The sequence below is a fragment of the Oncorhynchus nerka genome, linkage group LG15 (genome assembly GCF_034236695.1).
Source record: "Oncorhynchus nerka isolate Pitt River linkage group LG15, Oner_Uvic_2.0, whole genome shotgun sequence".
Classification (NCBI taxonomy): Eukaryota; Metazoa; Chordata; class Actinopteri; order Salmoniformes; family Salmonidae; genus Oncorhynchus; species Oncorhynchus nerka.
The window spans coordinates 63,276,244-63,294,393 of record NC_088410.1 but is presented as its reverse complement, the minus strand read 5'-3'; the positions used below and the strand labels follow the sequence as shown (position 1 = coordinate 63,294,393).

Here is an 18,150-nt window from a genome sequence, read left to right as displayed (position 1 = left end):
GTGTTTGATATCTTGTAATGGCATGTCTGTTTTAAAAATAAATTATATGATTGTTTTGGTCACCAACAATTGAACGTCTATGATCTGCTTGGGCTGATTGACTACAGAGTCAGGACACCAGATTTGTGGTATTCTTTACTGGACGTTACAGGTTGGCCTATACAAAACGTTGCCCTAGATTTGTCAACTAACCTGGTATTGGTGATACTATCTTCGTTCTGTATTCGGCCAAACATTTATCTTCAAAAATGTCCATGTCCAGTTGCAGGTGTTTTATTTGATGACTTTTATAATGCTTCCTTTTGCTCCATGAAGTAGTCAAACAATATGTACGCCACCAATCATGTATATTTCCAATGTTCTCTTCTTCGCTCATAATGGCGTTCACACTCATTTAATGTACATGCCTCCACCTACTGTAGAGGTAATGAACTTGAGAAAAATACAAAATCCATTGTGGAAAGGGGAAATAAAACGACATCATACAAAAATAGATACAAAAAAAAAAAAACATTCCACTCCTTCAGTCATAGTCAATCCAAATCACGTCCCTACACAGGCTCAGGGGCCTGGTAGGGGGGATCATCAGGATTCCCTGCTATGTTATAGCTGTTTATTCCTGAATACTCAAAAACGTTGCATCCACTTTCACTATCAATGTATGTGTATCCTTCAACTGGAGAACGACATTCTGAATCTCAACTGGGCGTCCACTGCCATAGCTTCCTCAAGTCCACAACCATTTTAGTGAAAGCTGTGAAGTCAATTTGATTTACTATCAAAGTGTCCCTTGACACAGCATATTTATGGGAGCAAGATTTCTGAACAGATGTCAAAACCATGTCAGGACTTGTAGAACCCCCCTCCCTCCCTCCCCCTCACAATTACAACATGTAGCCTTCACATTCTTCCCACAGTCACCATAATCATGTTCCCCTCCACACTTGGCACATATTTTCTTTCCTTTACACTGCGCAGCTGCATGTCCCATTCTTCGGGATTTAAAACACCGCAATGGGGATGGGACAAATTCTCTGACATTGAAAATAATTAATCCGATCTGTACTTTTTCAGGCAAAACCTTCTCAAACCTAAGAACCACTGATAAGCTTTCATTTCTTCATCCCTCTTTCCTGCAGATCAACCTTTCACCTCAATCACTATACCTCCCTTCACATTTTCTTTAATATCATCTATGGACATAGACAATGGGACCCCAGACATGACTCCCTTTAACTTTAGCATAAGCTCCAGGAACATGGCTTTTGATCTACTTCCCTTGCTGAGCACAGCTAGCACAGAATATTAACAGTCTACCATTTCCAATGAACCGGGCTAGTTTTACTTCACCTATATCTTTCTTTACGGCATTGGTTAATCAAACATCATCACAACTTTCCACTCTGACACATCATTACTCTTGTTCCCTACCTTCACCCTCTTCACACTCTCTTCGCTAAAAGCTAAACTGCTTTCAGTAGCATGGTCTCTCTTTTTCCTATTACTTTCCACCACAGACCATTCAGGTCCTTGACACTCATCCTCCCGACCCATATCATGTCATGAGAACTATCATCCATATTCAACGCATTCCAGCACAGCCGTTGCTTCTCCAACCCTCTCTCCATATGCTCCATCGCCGCATCCTCACTACTCGCCGCCATCACCAGGTGCTTCCTTGGCACACTCCCCATCCCAGGTCAGTGTCATTATGTCGTACACATTGTTGGATTACCTCATGTAGAAAAAAAATGTGATTTCTATTAATAACGGAGCATTTTCTAAATTCAAACAAACCACCTGCAACTGGACGAGGAGATTTTAGAAGATACGTTTGGCCGAGAAATCGAGAGCGAAGATAGTATCGCCAATACCAGATTCGTTTGGCAAATCTGTCCATAACTCTATCCTCCTGATTCCTGCTTACAAGCAAAAACTCAAACAGGAATGACCAGTGACAAGCTCAATATGGAAGTGGTCAGATGAAGCGGATGACAAGCTGCGGGACTCTTTCGCTAGCAGAGACTGGAATATGTTCCGGGACTCATCCGATGACATTAAGGGGTTTACCACACCAGTCACCGGCTTCATTGATAAGTACATCGACGACGTCGTCCCCACAGTGAACGTAAATACATATCCCAACCAAAAGCCATGGATTACAGGCAACATCCGCACTGAGCTAAAGGCTAGAGCTGCTGATTTCATTGAGCGGGACACTAACCCGGACACTTATAAGAAATCCCGCTACACTCTCTGACAAACCATCAAACAGGCCAAGCATCAATACAGGACTAAGATCGAATCCTACTACGCCAGCTCGGATGCTCGTCGGATGTGGCAGGACTTGCAAATGATCATGGATTACAAAGGGACTGTCATTAAGTTTGCCGACGACTCGACGGTGATAGGGCTGATCACTGACAACAATGAGACAGCCAATAGGGAGGAGGTCAGAGACCTGGCAGTGTGGTGCCAGGACAACAACCTCTTCCTCAACGTCAGCAAGGAGCTGATCGTGGACTACAGGAAACAGAGGGCTGAGCACACCCCCATTCACATTGTTGGGGCTGTAGTGAAACGGGTCAAGAGCTTCAAGTTTCTCGATGTCCACATCACTAAGTATCTACCATGGTCCAAACACACCAACACACTTGTGAAAACGGCACGACAACACCTCTTCTCCCTCAGAAGGCTGAAAAGATTTGGTGTGGGCCCTCAAATCCTCAACAGGTTCTACAGCTGCACCATTGAGAGCATCTTGACTGGCTGCATCACCGCTTGGTATGGCAACTGTTTGGCATCCGACCACAAGACGCTACAGAGGGTAGTGCGTATGGCTCAGTACATCACTGGGGCTGAGATCCCTGCCATCCGGGACCTCTATACAAGGCTGTGTCAGAGGAAGGCTCTAAAAATTGTCAAAACTCAAGCCACCCAAGTCATAGACAGCTCTCTCTGCTACCACACAGCATGCTCCATGTCTGGAACAAACAGGACCCTGGACATCTTCACCCCCAAGCCATAAGACTGCTAAATAGTTCATTAAATAGTTAACCAAATAGCTGCCTGTCAATCTGAATTGACACTTTTTGTACACATTTTTGACTAATCACATACTCTGCTGCTACCTCAAATACCTCGTACCCCTACACATCGACTCGGTACTGGCACCCCTTGTATACAGCCAAGTTATCGTCACTCATTGTGTTGTCTAGTATTACTTTTATTATTACGTGTTTCTCTTTTCTATTATTTCAACAACAACAACGAAATATCTTTGTATTGTTGGGGAAGGGAACACCTGTTGTTTACGAAGCATGTGATGAATAAAATGTTATTTGATTTTAATCAAGGTTCCCCAACTGGCGGCCCCAACTGGCCCCCTGATCGTCCGGCTCAAGTAAAAATCCTCCTGCAGCTGAATCTAACTGATGATCCCTGATCTATGGCGACGTTTTGCATAGGCAACCTGCAACGTCCAGTAATGGATACCAAAATGTTTTGGGTATATTACATTATGTGGTGTACAGTCTGTAGCTGCTGGTAAGTAAAGCTATCTTTCTAGGCACATGCAGCCAACACCCTGATCACGTATGTTGACTTACTTTCACGTTAAATGCACACATTCAGACTGGTTATAGCACAGTTAGTCAAGTCTAAAACACCTAGACATAGCGAGAACAGGCTTATCCTTGTGCTGGATGGCTAGTTGGTTTTGTAACAATCCTGCTTAAATAAATAAAGACTGATAAACTCATTTCAACAGTGTAAAGCTTGTCAACTGTAAAACTAAATGTTTCGTCTTGACAGCTTAGTTTCAGCCTATGGAATCAAGAGACCAGACCCATTAGATAGAGAGATGATTGTGGACTTCAGGAAACAGCAGAGGGAACACCCCCCTATCCACATCGATGGAACAGTAGTGGAGAGGGTAGCAAGTTTTAAGTTCCTCGGCATACACATCACAGAAAAACTGAATTTGTCCACTCACACAGACAGCATCGTGAAGAAGGCGCAGCAGCGTCTCTTCAACCTCAGGAGGCTGAAGAAATTTGGCTTGTCACCAAAAGCACTCACAAACTTCTACAGATGCACAATCGAGAGCATCCTGGCGGGCTGTATCACCGCCTGGTACGGCAACTGCTCCGCCCACAACCGTAAGGCTCTCCAGAGGGTAGTGAGGTCTGCACAACGCATCACCGGGGGCAAACTACCTGCCCTCCAGGACACCTACACCACCCGATGTTACAGGAAGGCCATAAAGATCATCAAGGACATCAACCACCCGAGCCACTGCCTGTCCACCCCGCTGTCATCCAGAAGGCGAGGTCAGTACAGGTGCATCAAAGCTGGGACCGAGAGACTGAAAATCAGCTTCTATCTCAAGGCCATCAGACTGTTAAACAGCCACCACTAACATTGAGTGGCTGCTGCCAACACACTGACACTGACACTGACTCAACTCCAGCCACTTTAATAATGGGAATTGATGGGAAATGATGTAAATATATCACTAGCCACTTTAAACAATGCTACCTTATATAATGTTACTTACCCTACATTATTCATCTCATATACATACGTATATACTGTACTCTATATCATCGACTGCATCCTTATGTAATACATGTATCACTAGCCACTTTAACTATGCCACTTTGTTTACATACTCATCTCATATGTATATACTGTACTCGATACCATCTACTGTATCTTGCCTATGCTGCTCTGTACCATCACTCATTCATATATCCTTATGTACATATTCTTTATCCCCTTACACTGTGTATAAGACAGTAGTTTTGGAATTGTTAGTTAGATTACTTGTTGGTTATTACTGCATTGTCGGAACTAGAAGCACAAGCATTTCGCTACACTCGCATTAACATCTGCTAACCATGTGTATGTGACAAATGAAATTTGATTTGATTTGATTTGAGATGTTGCTTAAATTGTACTTGGGCACTGATCTAGGACCAGCTTACCTTCCTTAAGGTCTACCCTTAATCATTAGGGGGGGGAAACACACAACTGACCATATATCAGCACCCAGTGGCAATCATACTCCATAAGAGTCAGCAACACTCTGTGTCATTATGAACACTAGATGGTGATAGTGTACTATCTGTAAAGTTATGGTGTCCTACTCTTCTGTGTGGTTCTTTATCCACACGTAAGAATAGCACTGTAAATCCGCGTTCACGTACTAGTCGGAAGAAGGGAACTGAAATGTCCGATTTACTCATTCGTTGAAGGCGGGCACGCGTATAACAACAACCAGTTAACTGTTAACAATTCGGACATTTGGTTCATAATTGACCGACGATATACTCCACAAGTTTAGCGAGTCTTATTTTTCAGACTTTATAAACGTATGTTCTTAATGACATTCTTTTTTTTCTTCATTCTTCTCATGTTATATATAGTCTGTGACGCACTTGTTAACGCTTTAGCTGTAACTGTCCTGTAGGTGGCGCATGAAGATCTGTTTTAGTCGGCTTACTGTGTGTTCCAGACAGAGCAGTGTTCTACACAAATGTACCCTTCATTATGTTCCCAATGTTCCCAAAGGTTGGTTCTATTTATACCTTCCAAATCTGCTCTCATAGCTGAAAAACACTTGGGAGGTTTTGGCTCCCTTGACAAACTACAGTATTTGAGGGGAAAATCAGGGAAAGATGCCGTCAATCTGGGGGCAAAGTGAATATTTAGCTTCACTCGCAGCTGGCCAGTAAACATTTTCAAACATAAGACTGCTATTAAAGTACTTTAATTCAGATCTGTCTGATGTGAATGCCCTAATTTAGGGGACAGGGCAGTGATATAAAACTCATAGACATGTGACTGGTTACCTTGATTATGTCCTACCTAGGCAGAGAGGAAGAGTTGAAGCGAGAGGATTTGGTCTGCCCAAAATCTGTTCACGAAAATAAGACCACGAAATGAGGAATTTTTGTATGGAGTTTAATGAGAGAGAACTTATAATGGAATTGCTCATTTGCTACATGAGGCTTATTTGATCAAATAGAAGTTTCGCAATGGTTTGGTTGTTATGAATGCACTGATATAAGTGGACACAGGTAGCACTTTAGCAACTTTATATCTTGAACCAATGACAAATGTATTTAAATGTCAGTGGCCATGCTTGTCAGCGTTACCCAACCCCTCAGAGTTTTTCAACTGTTCAGTACAGCACCGTTTCCCTTCAATTGAATGTTCCAGAACGTAAAAATGTACTGAAGGAGGCCCTGTTGTTCACACGTGTATCTGCCCTCTCATTGGCCGGAATGCTCCTATCTGATCTCGCCTCCTTCCGCATGCATTCCATATTTGATGATGTGTACTGTATTTCCATTGTTAGAGTCGACTATCTTGTCAATATAATAGATAATCTTTCCCCAGGGTCATGGCTACAAGGGTGCTGGGGTGTGTGTGTGGGCCCTCCAGATGTTAGATGCCCTCTGAATGCCCTCTGTATCTTGCTCTGGTCGTTATATTTTTACCTTCACAAGGACACACACACACGCATGGACACTTTCTATCTGATCGTAATCATTATTTTCTTAATCTCCAGAAAAGTACAGATTTCAGATGCACTGTGGACACATCCCAACTCTAATCTGTACCTAGCTCTGCGTGGACACGTCCCAACTCTCATCTGTATCTAGCTCTGCGTGGACACGTCCCAACTCTCATCTGTATCTAGCTCTGCGTGGACACGTCCCAACTCTCATCTGTATCTAGCTCTGCGACAAGTAGTGTTCGGACAATCAATCAATCAATCAAATGTATTTATGAAGCCCTTTTTACATCAGCAGATGTCACAAAGTGCTATACAGAAACACAGCCTAAAACTACAAAAAGTAAGCAACGTAGATGGAGAAACACACACTTGACACATTTACCCACATTATTGTCTATCAAATATATTTGACACAGTTCGCATCCTAATCATTCTGTCCCTGCATGGTTCTTTGTTATATCTGCTCTTCGAGGATGAGTTTGTGTTAACCTGTGAACTGTGTGCTTATATACACACACTGATACAAATGCCCTTAACAGCCTGTAACAAGGCACTTAATTGATCTGATGCCCATTATCATTCATTTGGTATAATGGGTGACAAAAGCTGGAACATGATTGTTAAAAGTGACCTTACTTTGCTAGAGGTTACTGCTTTGCCTCTGTTGTGCAGCGTGGTGTGTTGGGTATGGTTAATAGTGTTAGTGGCTTTTATACAAGTCATTAACACACGGAAACGAGTGAAGAGTCATACACAAAAAGTACAGTATACCATCTCATTTAATATTGGTTCTCTATGGAAGAAGTTTAACCATGAAACATTTACAAAATATACACAAGGTAATGCATCAATCAATCAACAATAGTTATATTTCAATAATGTAGGTTCAAATCAAACAGTTTTTTTTTTTTTTTTACACGGTTTGTGCACCGGTTCCATCAGTAAGGATGAGTGTTGGGGGTTGTAAGGATCAGTTCATGACAGGAAGACCACTGGCCCCATACAGTAGATGCATACCTTGCACCCCCCCCCCTCACACACACAATCGTGCACCTCTCAAACATAGCGCTAACATCATACAGCAATCAACTCAAATGAAGTAGGAACCAGTCTCAAATATTATGTACAATATGTTCAACAATAGAATACCTTAATACATATAACCCGACAAATTAGGTCTAAAATGACCAAATGTCTCCCTGATTACAGTATTCAAATATAATGCTTCATACTCTCAATTCTTACAAATGTAAATAATACATTTTCTCATCAAATCCCAAATATTGGATTTCCAAAAAGATTCATGACATGATTTTGAAAATATCTTAGGCTGTTTTAACAGTGCATACACAGTCAGTTAGGGATCTAATAGTGTGTTATACATTGCTATTGCTCTGTCATGTGGGCTTGTTGATGTATGGAAAGTGCTGTGTTTGAATGTGTAGAAAGAAAATGTCCCTTTCTCTTGTGAAAAGGGTGTGCTTCCCTCTTGCTGGTTTTCTGTCTGTCTGTGGCAGGACAGGAGGACATAGTGATGCGCGAAATGAGAGAGGAGGAATGGAACCGTCTTTTGGTCTTCAGTCACTGTCACTATCATTGGGAAATATGGGTAATGGAGGATTTGTAGACTCTCGTCCTTCAACTATGGGAGTTAAGTTGGACTAAGATGAGGATTTGCTGTCTAACTCCCAGCACACCAACTTGTTAGGCAGATTATACGTCTTTGAGAGATTCTACCAGCTGTGAGTATTGTTCATGAGGTCATAGTTCAAGAGACTCCCTCTTATTGTCCATTTTTCTCTGAGATGCCTCTCAGTCCACTCATTCACCCTGTCCAACCCTGCTTCTGCCCCAGTCCTAGCTCCAGCACACACAGCCCATTGAAGAGAGCCTGAGGATGACCGGCTGCTGGCTTATGGCTGGAGTGAAGGAGTCATGAGGGTGTTCACCAAGAGGACTGCCCCTTTCGGGGGTCCGGTATAGTCAGTGGGTGCCCCTGCGGGCTGTGGTTCCTTCAGGCCCTTAGGGGTCGATGCTAAAGGCCAGCAGCTTGTCGGAGTGCATGTTGTTGAGGGTGCGCAGGTCGGGCAGGCGCAGCAGCAGCTTGGGGAAGAGGGCGCTGTCGTCAGGGCAGCGGCGGGTGATGAGCGAGCGCAGGGCTTTGATCAGACTCTCCTGAAGCTGCTCCACTGCAACTACATCAGCCACACCTGAACAGTCTGAGAGAGGAGACAATGTTATATACATGGTGAAACATCTAAACATCTGTGATTTTTTAAAAATATTTAGAGAAGCGTGTGTTTGTTATGAGTCTCTTACCGGCAGACACTAGCACCACAGCCATGAAGAGGGCCATCTCGTCGGGCTCCAGGCCCAGAGATCCCAGCTTCTCACTAAACTCAAACATGGCGTCCAGCAGAGAGCCCATACCCAGCGCCCGCAGGGATGTCAGGGGGTATGTCTGCCCGTTCAGGAAGGTCACCGTCTTCTCCTTGGGGTCGAACAGTGAGCAGAACCTGACCATCAGCACCTGGAAGGTGCCGGCCTTAAGCAGCATGACCTGGTCATGCTGGCTGAGACTCTGGAACCCGGGGATGCTCTTGGCAAACTCCACCACCTCCTTGACGGCCGGGGTGAAGCACTGGGAAAAGGCGTCCCAGATCTGCTGGCTGGATCGGTCACGGGGGGCCACGGGACATGCGTTCAGGGGACATGCCTGAGAAAGAGGGAGAGGGTTAGAATGGCTCTATGACCCATGCATTGTACATATAGTATATATACTGAGATTTAATGAGACTCACCAGAACTTTGGCGCCTCCACTCAACTTCCAGGGGCATGTGGTCTGGTTTAGAGACTCGCCGGCTGAAAAGTTGTTGTGATTGGCTTGGAAGGTCTGAGCGGACTGGCTGCCATTGGACATTGGGCATTGACTCTGATTGGATGATGGTTGGTAGGTATATTGGGCGTTGTCAACATTGTTGTTGCGTGGGTAGCGAGGGGGGGTCTGGTAGCTTTGTGTGGGATGTGACTGGTACCCCTGAGAGGGGTTGGAATGGGAGTGGGTTTGGGGTGCGGGGTGAGCGTAGCCAGAATCATGTGCTGGATTGTTGCGGATGTTGTTGCTGTTGACGACCATCTTGATTACTGGCTTCACATCCTCTTGGGCAAAGATGTTGCGGTAGGCAGTGGAAATGGACTCGCCAGGTTCTGGGCTGGCCGGGGCCTCAGAGGAAGAAGGGGAGGAATCAATCTCCATGGATGCTGATTCGTTGAGGCTATTCATGTAGCTCTGCATCTCGTCCAATAGCCTCTGCTTTTCACGCTTTGGGATACGCCCAAAACGCACAGCTGAGGAGGAGAACATGGGGAAAATACGTTAGCCAATGAATGGATAATACAGATGGCAGTGACTGGAGCTGGTATAGCAGTAGCCTATTACTTATCAGTCTAATTCAACCTTTACTCCCTGACACTGATTGGGAATGCAATCACTGTGTTGTATTATTACTGACTACTCCTACAGGGTGAAGAAAGCTGGGGGAGCTTTTCTCCTCTCTCTATAACCAGTCTGTTTCAATCGACCATGAAAATACATGGTTTACCACCCCACCCCACCCTCTCCTCTTCATCTCTCCAGTCCTTCCATCCCCCTCTCCATAGCACACGTCCTCTGGCAAACCTATTTATAGTCTGCTACTGTATGCTACACCCCTTCCCCCTGATCTCTCTCTTCCTCTTTCTACCTCGCTGACTCTTGCTCTCTAGCTCCTTCCTCTGTGTTCCTGTTAAGAAACACAAAGTAGGTTCTTGGGTCAGCTAGAGTAAACGTTGTCATTGTGAGTGACAGAGTGAGGGAGGAGTGGTCAGAGTAGAGGAGTGGAAAAAGTGAGAGGGTAATAGGGTATGAGTAAAGGGGTGAAGTGGTAATGAAAGGGCGAAAGAGAGTATCATGGGCGAGAGGGAATGTGAAAGGGTGAGGGAATTAGAGGATGATTGAATGAGAGTGAAGGGGAAAAAGATGGAAAAGGGAAAAAGGGGGTAGGTAAGTGACATCAAATGTCGTTTTAAATCAATGCCTTGCATTCCTAAAATAAATCTTCAAATAACAGAAGTATTAAAATAACATATAGAGCGAAAAGGCCAAACCTATGCTTTGAACTTTGTTGGGTAATTGGTGCAATGGTGGATCATTTTCCTCCTCTATAGCATTTTCCTTTTATAGGTCACCTCAAAAGGTTTGCTCCAGAAAATAAGATGATTTATTATCACCTAGTTTATAGATACCTCTGGAGGGTATGGTGGCCTGTAGGGAAATGATGTCATACAGGAGAGGGATGGAGCTGAGCCTCTAACTGTACCAACTGTACTATCCTCCAATAACATTCTAATAGTTTACCATTAGAACATGACCTATTAAATGCCTGTATGTTATAGACTTTGTGGTAATACTTCTAATAGATGTGCAAACACATTCAACCTAACACGGAGGGTAATGAAGCGGCCTGTGGCCTAATTTCCAGAAATAAACCGTATTTGCCACAGTTTTCCCCATGACTGATGACTACTGGGACTCCCCAACTGCTTCTGTCATCAATCAGAAACTATGGGCCAGAGGAGAGAAAAAGAGGGAGAGGAAGATAGAATGTTCTCTTACCATCTCTGGACATGCCCACGTAGAGACACTTCTTGAAGCGGCAGTGCTGGCAGCGGTTTCGGTTCATGCGCATGATCAGGCAGCTCTCGTTCTTCACACACATCTTGTAGTGGATGTTCTGCTGGATGCTGCGCCGGAAGAAACCCTTGCAGCCTTCACAGGCGTGAACGCCATAATGGAAGCCAGACGCGATGTCCCCACACACCTTACACAGGAGCACCATGCCTCCTGTCTCTGTGAGGTAGACAGAAATAGGAATGATTGGTTAGACATTACAATAGAAAAATATAAGAAGAAAGAAAGAAAGCCAGTAGAAGTGGTACTTACTGGTGAAGGTGCCAGTGAAACTGCAGGGCCTCTTGGCCACCATAGGGTGGGCGTAGGTGTTTCCAGAGGATGTAGCGGCTGTAGTGGCATTGGCTTCAGGGAACTGGAAGACTAGTTTGGGCGAGGGCCCACCCCTGTTCTCCCCTCTTTCTCTCTTCAGAGGGCCGATCTCGGGGAACGAGACAGGCTCAGGAGATGAGGGTTGGGAGTGGGAGGACCGGGGGGACTGGGTCTGGTACCCGCTGGAGGGGCTGCCAGGGCTGGGGCTGGCACTACCAGATGATCCAGCATACAGTATCACACCACCTGGAGTGCAAAGATGAGAGGAGAGAGAGGGAGGGCAGTTAGTGTTACCATGTCACAAGGAAGCAGACATTAGGCTATGCTGTCAGCAAACTAGCTGTGCAAAGATATCTAGATTCATATCTGTGTCGGAGGTAGGTAGGTCAACTAACAGATAAGTGTTGAGCAATAGGCACTTGGCTGGGTTACCAAACATGAACACACCTCCTGACGAGGTCGATATTTAAACCACAATCAGTCTCAGAGAAGCTGGTAAAAGGTAATAGAAGGTCAGAATGTGTCGGGAAAATGAGGTCAAGTCTTGCCTCGGGGCCAACCAGATCTTTGTCAATAGTCTTTTTCCAAAATGTGAATTTATAAGATTTCAAAAAAGCATTATCATTTTAGCTTTGACTAATTATGTGTTTGATGTGAGACCTTGAATATATACAAAAACAAAATAATGTAAAAAGTATTTAAAACATTTCCCGATTTTGTAAGAAAAAAATCTAGGCTATATAATTTGTACCGTACCGCGCCCACTCAAAAGTTCTAGAACGTTCCAAAGCAAGTGTACGTAAACTCGGAAATGGCTCATAACTCCCTCCCTTTCCCCATCTCTCTACCCCTCCCTCCCTGTAAAGATTGTGCTCTGTGTACGAGAAGAGCGACAGCCCCTCACGTGTACGTTCAGCCAGCCAGCTGCCTCCTCGCGCTAACAGCAAGCCTCGCTTTTCCCTGTTCATGCGCCCGGAGCTTGCTCAAACTGCCTGCCACACGACCGCCGACTCACATGGACTCCTGACACACAAGGCACTTTCCGCAGTCCCGTGTAGACAACAGTCGCAGTACAATAACAGGCTGCTGAGAGCTCACGGTTGAAAGAGAGAGGGTTTACGTTTGAAAGAGAGAGGACAGGCTGCTGTGCGTGTATTGCATTCCACTGAGTCACCGGAACCCCCCCCCCCCCAGCTTGTCTGGAGGATGAAAAAGCAGTTTTAATATAATTTCAGTCAGCATTACATGTTTTCAATACAGGTCAAACCCATCATTGTGCTATCTGAAACAATAGCCGTGTTTCTCTCTCTGCTGGAGGAGACAATATCCCTGGCTGGGATATTCTGTTTAGCTTAAAGTGAGTGTGCCTGACTATAATTCCTCTGCCAGCATGTGCCAACACAGACTGTGATAACTGCTGGGGCTTCACTGTTTGCGTGTGGCAGAGCTTCCCCTCTACCTGAAATGTCGGACTTTAAATCCACCCCCATCCCCTCTATTGACACACACTCATATAGTCCTGAGCTGTTGGTTTGGTTTACATTGTCAAGTGGCAGCCCAGTGAGGGGGACCTGACCCCTGACCTTCTCTATGGCAGAGACAGCATAATTCACCAGAAACCTGAGCCTGGCCAGTTGGCTCGAGGAAAGGCCCCTCCCTGGAGCACTATGCTATGACACAGGTGGGGAAGGGCTGTATGACTCAGAGCTAGGATAAACATAGACAGTAACTAACCCCTCCTTATTCCCTCCCCCTTTAATGGAGGTCCCACCCACTCTTAGGGCATAGAAAAGAAGGGAGACAGCCAGGTGAGGTGTGTATACTTGGCCGTGAGTCTTGAGACAGGTGGAAAAAAACTCAGCTTGGACTGAAATGCATATCAATGAAGACCAAATAGCTCATCAATAATATTGTAATCCTGTAATTTCTAACATGTCAATATAGTGACTATCGGTTTAGTTTATTGAAAGGCAAGCCCATATCCCTTACCATCTGACAATCAGGCTTCTGAGTTCTCACCTTCACCCCTGTACTATAGTCATACAGCTATAATGGTAATATAACCACTGCTGTTGTGGAACCGCTGTACTGTCACTAAGGTTGAGGTCAGCTTTAACTCCACTGCTTCGTTGGAAGTCAGATAAACGTCCACGGCTCATGTCGGGTGAGGAGACTCGTGGTGAGCTAATCTGATAGTGGGTTGGCTGGAGGGAGTGTTCAGGAACGTGTCCTCCTTTCCCCCCTCTCTCTTGGTGACCCTTACTCACTCCCTCCCTTCTTCTTTCCCTCCAGACATCCCAGACACTGCCTCCTTGTCTAACCTATCATCTCATTGGCCTAATCTATCATCTCAACCTTGCCATTTGTAAGTGTTTGGTGTGTTACATTGACATGGTAAATCTATAAATAAATGACAGTGAACCACTGGTTATACACACAATTACATTGAATACCAGTAGATGAATAATGATAAATCCAGGCAATCACAACTGGCCGTGATTGGGAGTCCCATAAGGCGGAGCACAATTGGCCCAGCGTCGTCTGGGTTTGGCCGGGGTAGGCCGTCATTGTAAATAAGAATTAGTTCTTAACTGACTTGCCCTGTTAAATAAAGGTTCAATATAAAAAGATATATATATTGTCCAGTTACTCATATTAACTTCCCATCCGGCTCTGATGATTGACAGAATAGCAGTCTTTGCATTTATTGGCAGAAGAAGTGGGGCAATATAACAATTAGTGTATCTTGGAGTAGAAGCCTATAGAAACTTTATGACATAGAAAACAGTGTATTTTGATCCACCATATAAACTATATTATAAATATAGGCCAGCCTACCCTCCAACCTGAATTTAGAGAATTTGAATTTGCTACTTGTCAGGGTAATTTGTGATATCGGTGAGTGAACCATCGCTACAATGTATTCTTAACATGTGACATTTTGTGTATTGCTACCATGTATTACAAAAGTATCACAATATCCACTATATTGAATATACTGTATATCAAACTATTCAGTTGTCTTTCCAAATTAAAATATATCGGCGTAAAGAAATCAACATTAAACTAGTGAATAGGGTACTAAAACGTTCTGACCCACTGACCAAATTCTGGCAGCAGCAAAACAGAGTTCCCGGAAAGGCTGTGAGTAGGAGTTCCCGGAAAGGGAGTGAGCGAGGGGAGAGCGTAAGGGAGATTAAAAATATGAAGGCGAGGGTGGGAATCACGCGCTGCACGTGGATGCGGAGGTTTATGCACGTGAAGTCGGCTCTAGACAGGCAAGGTGGGAACTCGGGTAAATCAGGCGCATGATGCCGACCATTATCAGACTGTTGCCATGCAAATAATAGCTAAGATACTTATTAGACTTGAGAACATGGCTGTAAAGAGGGGACTAGGTCATTCAATATCAATGCCACTGTCACATTCCCTGCTGTCTTCCTGGAAATATACTTGGCAATTGAGTTATTCCAGCCTCAAATGTGTCATAACATGACCGTTATGGTAATTACCTCACATTATTAATGGAGCCTGACTCAGAAGGCAATTATCTCTTGAATTAACGCAATTTGAATATCTTTAACTTTAGAATATTGAGTGGTAAATTGTGTCACCTCCTAGGCTTACAGGGTTTCCCTTCATAAGGGAACCACTCCCATATTGTGACCTGCCATGGAGATTCATTCACTGCTATGAATTCATGGACTACGGAGGCCAACTTGGTCAACATATCAGTTGAAATAAAGGTTGAACACTCCCCATTACTGAGAGTTGGCTAGTGGTCATCATTCCACTGATGCCAATGACCCACTAACTGATAGGATATGTTTGGCACCCAAACGTATGCATATATTCAAACTAATTTAGGGTAATTCATATCTGAATTACTACTTTCTGTATTCCATATCTTGTATTTTGTATATTTTGTTATATTGTTCATTTTATATTGGTAAAAATGTTTTGACTGTAGCTCTGCTGGTGCCTGCAGTAGATCAGGGAAGACAATATTTCATAATAAAACAGTTTTTATGACCAATTCACTACCTACTCAAATTAGACCTGGCTTGAATAGCTGTTAACTGTTCAAATGTGGCCTTCATGTCAGGACCAGCTCTTTTAAAAATGGTTTTTGTCTCTCATGTCTATGGAATTGGCGTAATAGGTCCTTGACACACCATTGAGAGACAAAAAAGTTATGATGCCCAGCAGCACTGAACAAGCTTGGGGAGACACCAGTCAGGTAGCTTGAGAAGTTCTGAAAATGCCTTTCTGGTGTAGTGCTGCTGATGAAAGGATTTGGAACGGTTTCGTTTTCCCCTTGTAATCCGGTTTGATTCAATTACGCCAACAATTCTCAACTCTCCAAGCAAAGGCAATCCATAAAATTGCTATTATGTAAAAGGAGCTAACACTAAATCAATAATGGAATAGTCACATCACGTGCCGACCAGCACGTGCAGGCACCAGGGACTGACCGAGCGTGTAAAGTGGGACCGGTACTGAACGTCAATTTGTTATTTACATGTAGGGAATCGGGAAGTAGCGGTCAGCTCAGTCGCCGCAAAATAGCAAAGATTGTGGCATGCCATACGACAACCCACTCCCTCCAAACCATAAGCATTACTCACATTAGCCTTCATCCAAAAACACACTTGGCATTAAAATTTAGATTTAGCCCATCTATCTTTGACAAAATAGAAGCAAATTTATACAAAAGACAGTTTTGAGATATAATTAACAAAACCGTGTTAATTGCAGGCACCGAGCATTATCAGTGCTCATGTAAAGTTGTGCCATATGGGATAGGAATCGCAATTCCAGAGTTTCTATCTTCTTATCTCCAATGTATACTACAATATAAACATTTTAAAAATAGGTAACCTAAAACATTACTTATTACACGATAGAAAGTAAATACGCGAAATCGTATATGTCCAATACCTCACCGAAGTAGCATTTCACTTAAAATGGAGGGATGTATTGCAAAAGGACATAGCAAAAATTGTATTATAAAAAGATGGGTTAATCTGTTGGTTGGAGTTAAAAACAGAATGAATGGTGAATTGGTCGCTGTGGGTAAAAATCCATCCCTTGCAGAAAAAGGAAATTACGAATGTATGTATAATTAGTTAACTACATATACTGTTTATGTGAGCGAAAATAGCTATTAGTAGCAATAGAAGACATATTATCTGCCGAAGTGGTGGTAGGGTTGGGGGGAACACAAAAAAGCCTCGGGGCAATACATGATCATGACATTATCAATGAACTCATTACCACTACGCACGGTACGTGTACCAAACACAGTGAAGGAATATACCTAAACAGTACACATTACATTTACTCAGTTGTGTTAATTTACAAGTAGTGTATTCGCAAATACATTTATGTTTTAGCCTACAACTGACAATAGCATTGATTGGTTATAACTTGGAAATGGAACTCACCAGGGCTGTTGTCCATTTTTCCGGTATTTGGTTGATTCTAAACGGTATTGGAATTATTCAATGTTGGTTTCTCTTTGCGTCAATGAGGAGTTTCGTTGATATAGGTGAAATAGTCATGAACCGCCAAGAAAGCATAGAGCGGGAATCCCAATAAGAGCAATGAGACTGTACGCAGGTCATTGGGGGTCAATCAAACCCGTCAAGTGTGGAAAAAAATCGAAACTGATTTAAAGATCAGCAAAACCTAAACTGGTATCGTTTGACGAAATGTTTGCAAATCGTCTCCAAGGTGTGTAATTCAGTGCCTTGCTGCCTCTAGCCTGCTTCGCTTGGTGTTCGTAGGTCGTGTGGTGTACAGTAAACTATCACTGTAACATAACAAGCATTATTTGAAAAGAAATCCCAAGCATTCGGCTTTAGTGCCAGTCAGTCACCATGAACATCTCCAAAGTCAAAAGTGTGAAAGTAGTTTAGGCACACCCACTCATTAATAGGCAATACACCGCGCCCACACTACACCAGCACGTTTTCAGGTGTCTGAGAAATGTGACCAATTTTTTTTGTCCCTTCAACCTCTGTTTTGTATGCCAAGGATTACACTCACACGCTCTCTTTCTCTGACTGCATCTGTCACGCTCTAATAGAGTATCTCATCCACCTCTTGTACACCCCCACCCTCCTCTAGCCCTTTATTTGTTCGCACATTTTCATTGGTGGGGAGCTAGAGTGGAGGCGAAACCGTTGGACTCTCAACATTTGGGAGGCTAGTAAAGCTCGGTTGCATGTGCGCGCGGCATGTGAGCCGCCGAGCCTTGTGTCCTACTGACATACATTCTATGCAAATAAATGAGGCCTTGCGATAAGAAGGGTGGACGGAGAGGGGGCTAGCCAGGGCTAGCACATGGGAAGGAGGCGGAGCTCACCGTGCTACCGCTCCCTCCATCTCGCTATCAAGTTCTGCCTTCAGAAGCGATTCGTTTTTTCCTAGAATCACAGCATCGGAAATTGGCATGCATCGTGGTGGGAATGTGGGTCAACATCAATTACTTGAGAGAACACACAGCAAAGCTTTCTCAAATACAATGTGGTGTCCTAAGTAAAGGCACCACATAGGAATCCCGAGTGCCCATGTTTT

General features: G+C 44.0%; 1 protein-coding gene across 1 annotated transcript; it reads right to left on the bottom strand.

Moving 5' to 3' along the window:
• Positions 1-7,287: 7,287 nt before the first annotated feature.
• Positions 7,288-17,655, bottom strand: LOC115143098 (nuclear receptor subfamily 1 group D member 1-like). The gene is made up of 6 exons (XM_029683174.2): positions 17,016-17,655; positions 11,509-11,814; positions 11,182-11,415; positions 9,328-9,875; positions 8,846-9,242; positions 7,288-8,745 (listed from the first exon to the last, which is right to left on the bottom strand). Exons 1-6 carry the CDS (start codon positions 17,029-17,031, stop codon positions 8,549-8,551), a joined length of 1,698 nt encoding a protein of 565 aa, XP_029539034.1. The 5' UTR covers positions 17,032-17,655; the 3' UTR covers positions 7,288-8,548.
• Between the last annotated feature and the right edge of the window lie 495 nt (positions 17,656-18,150).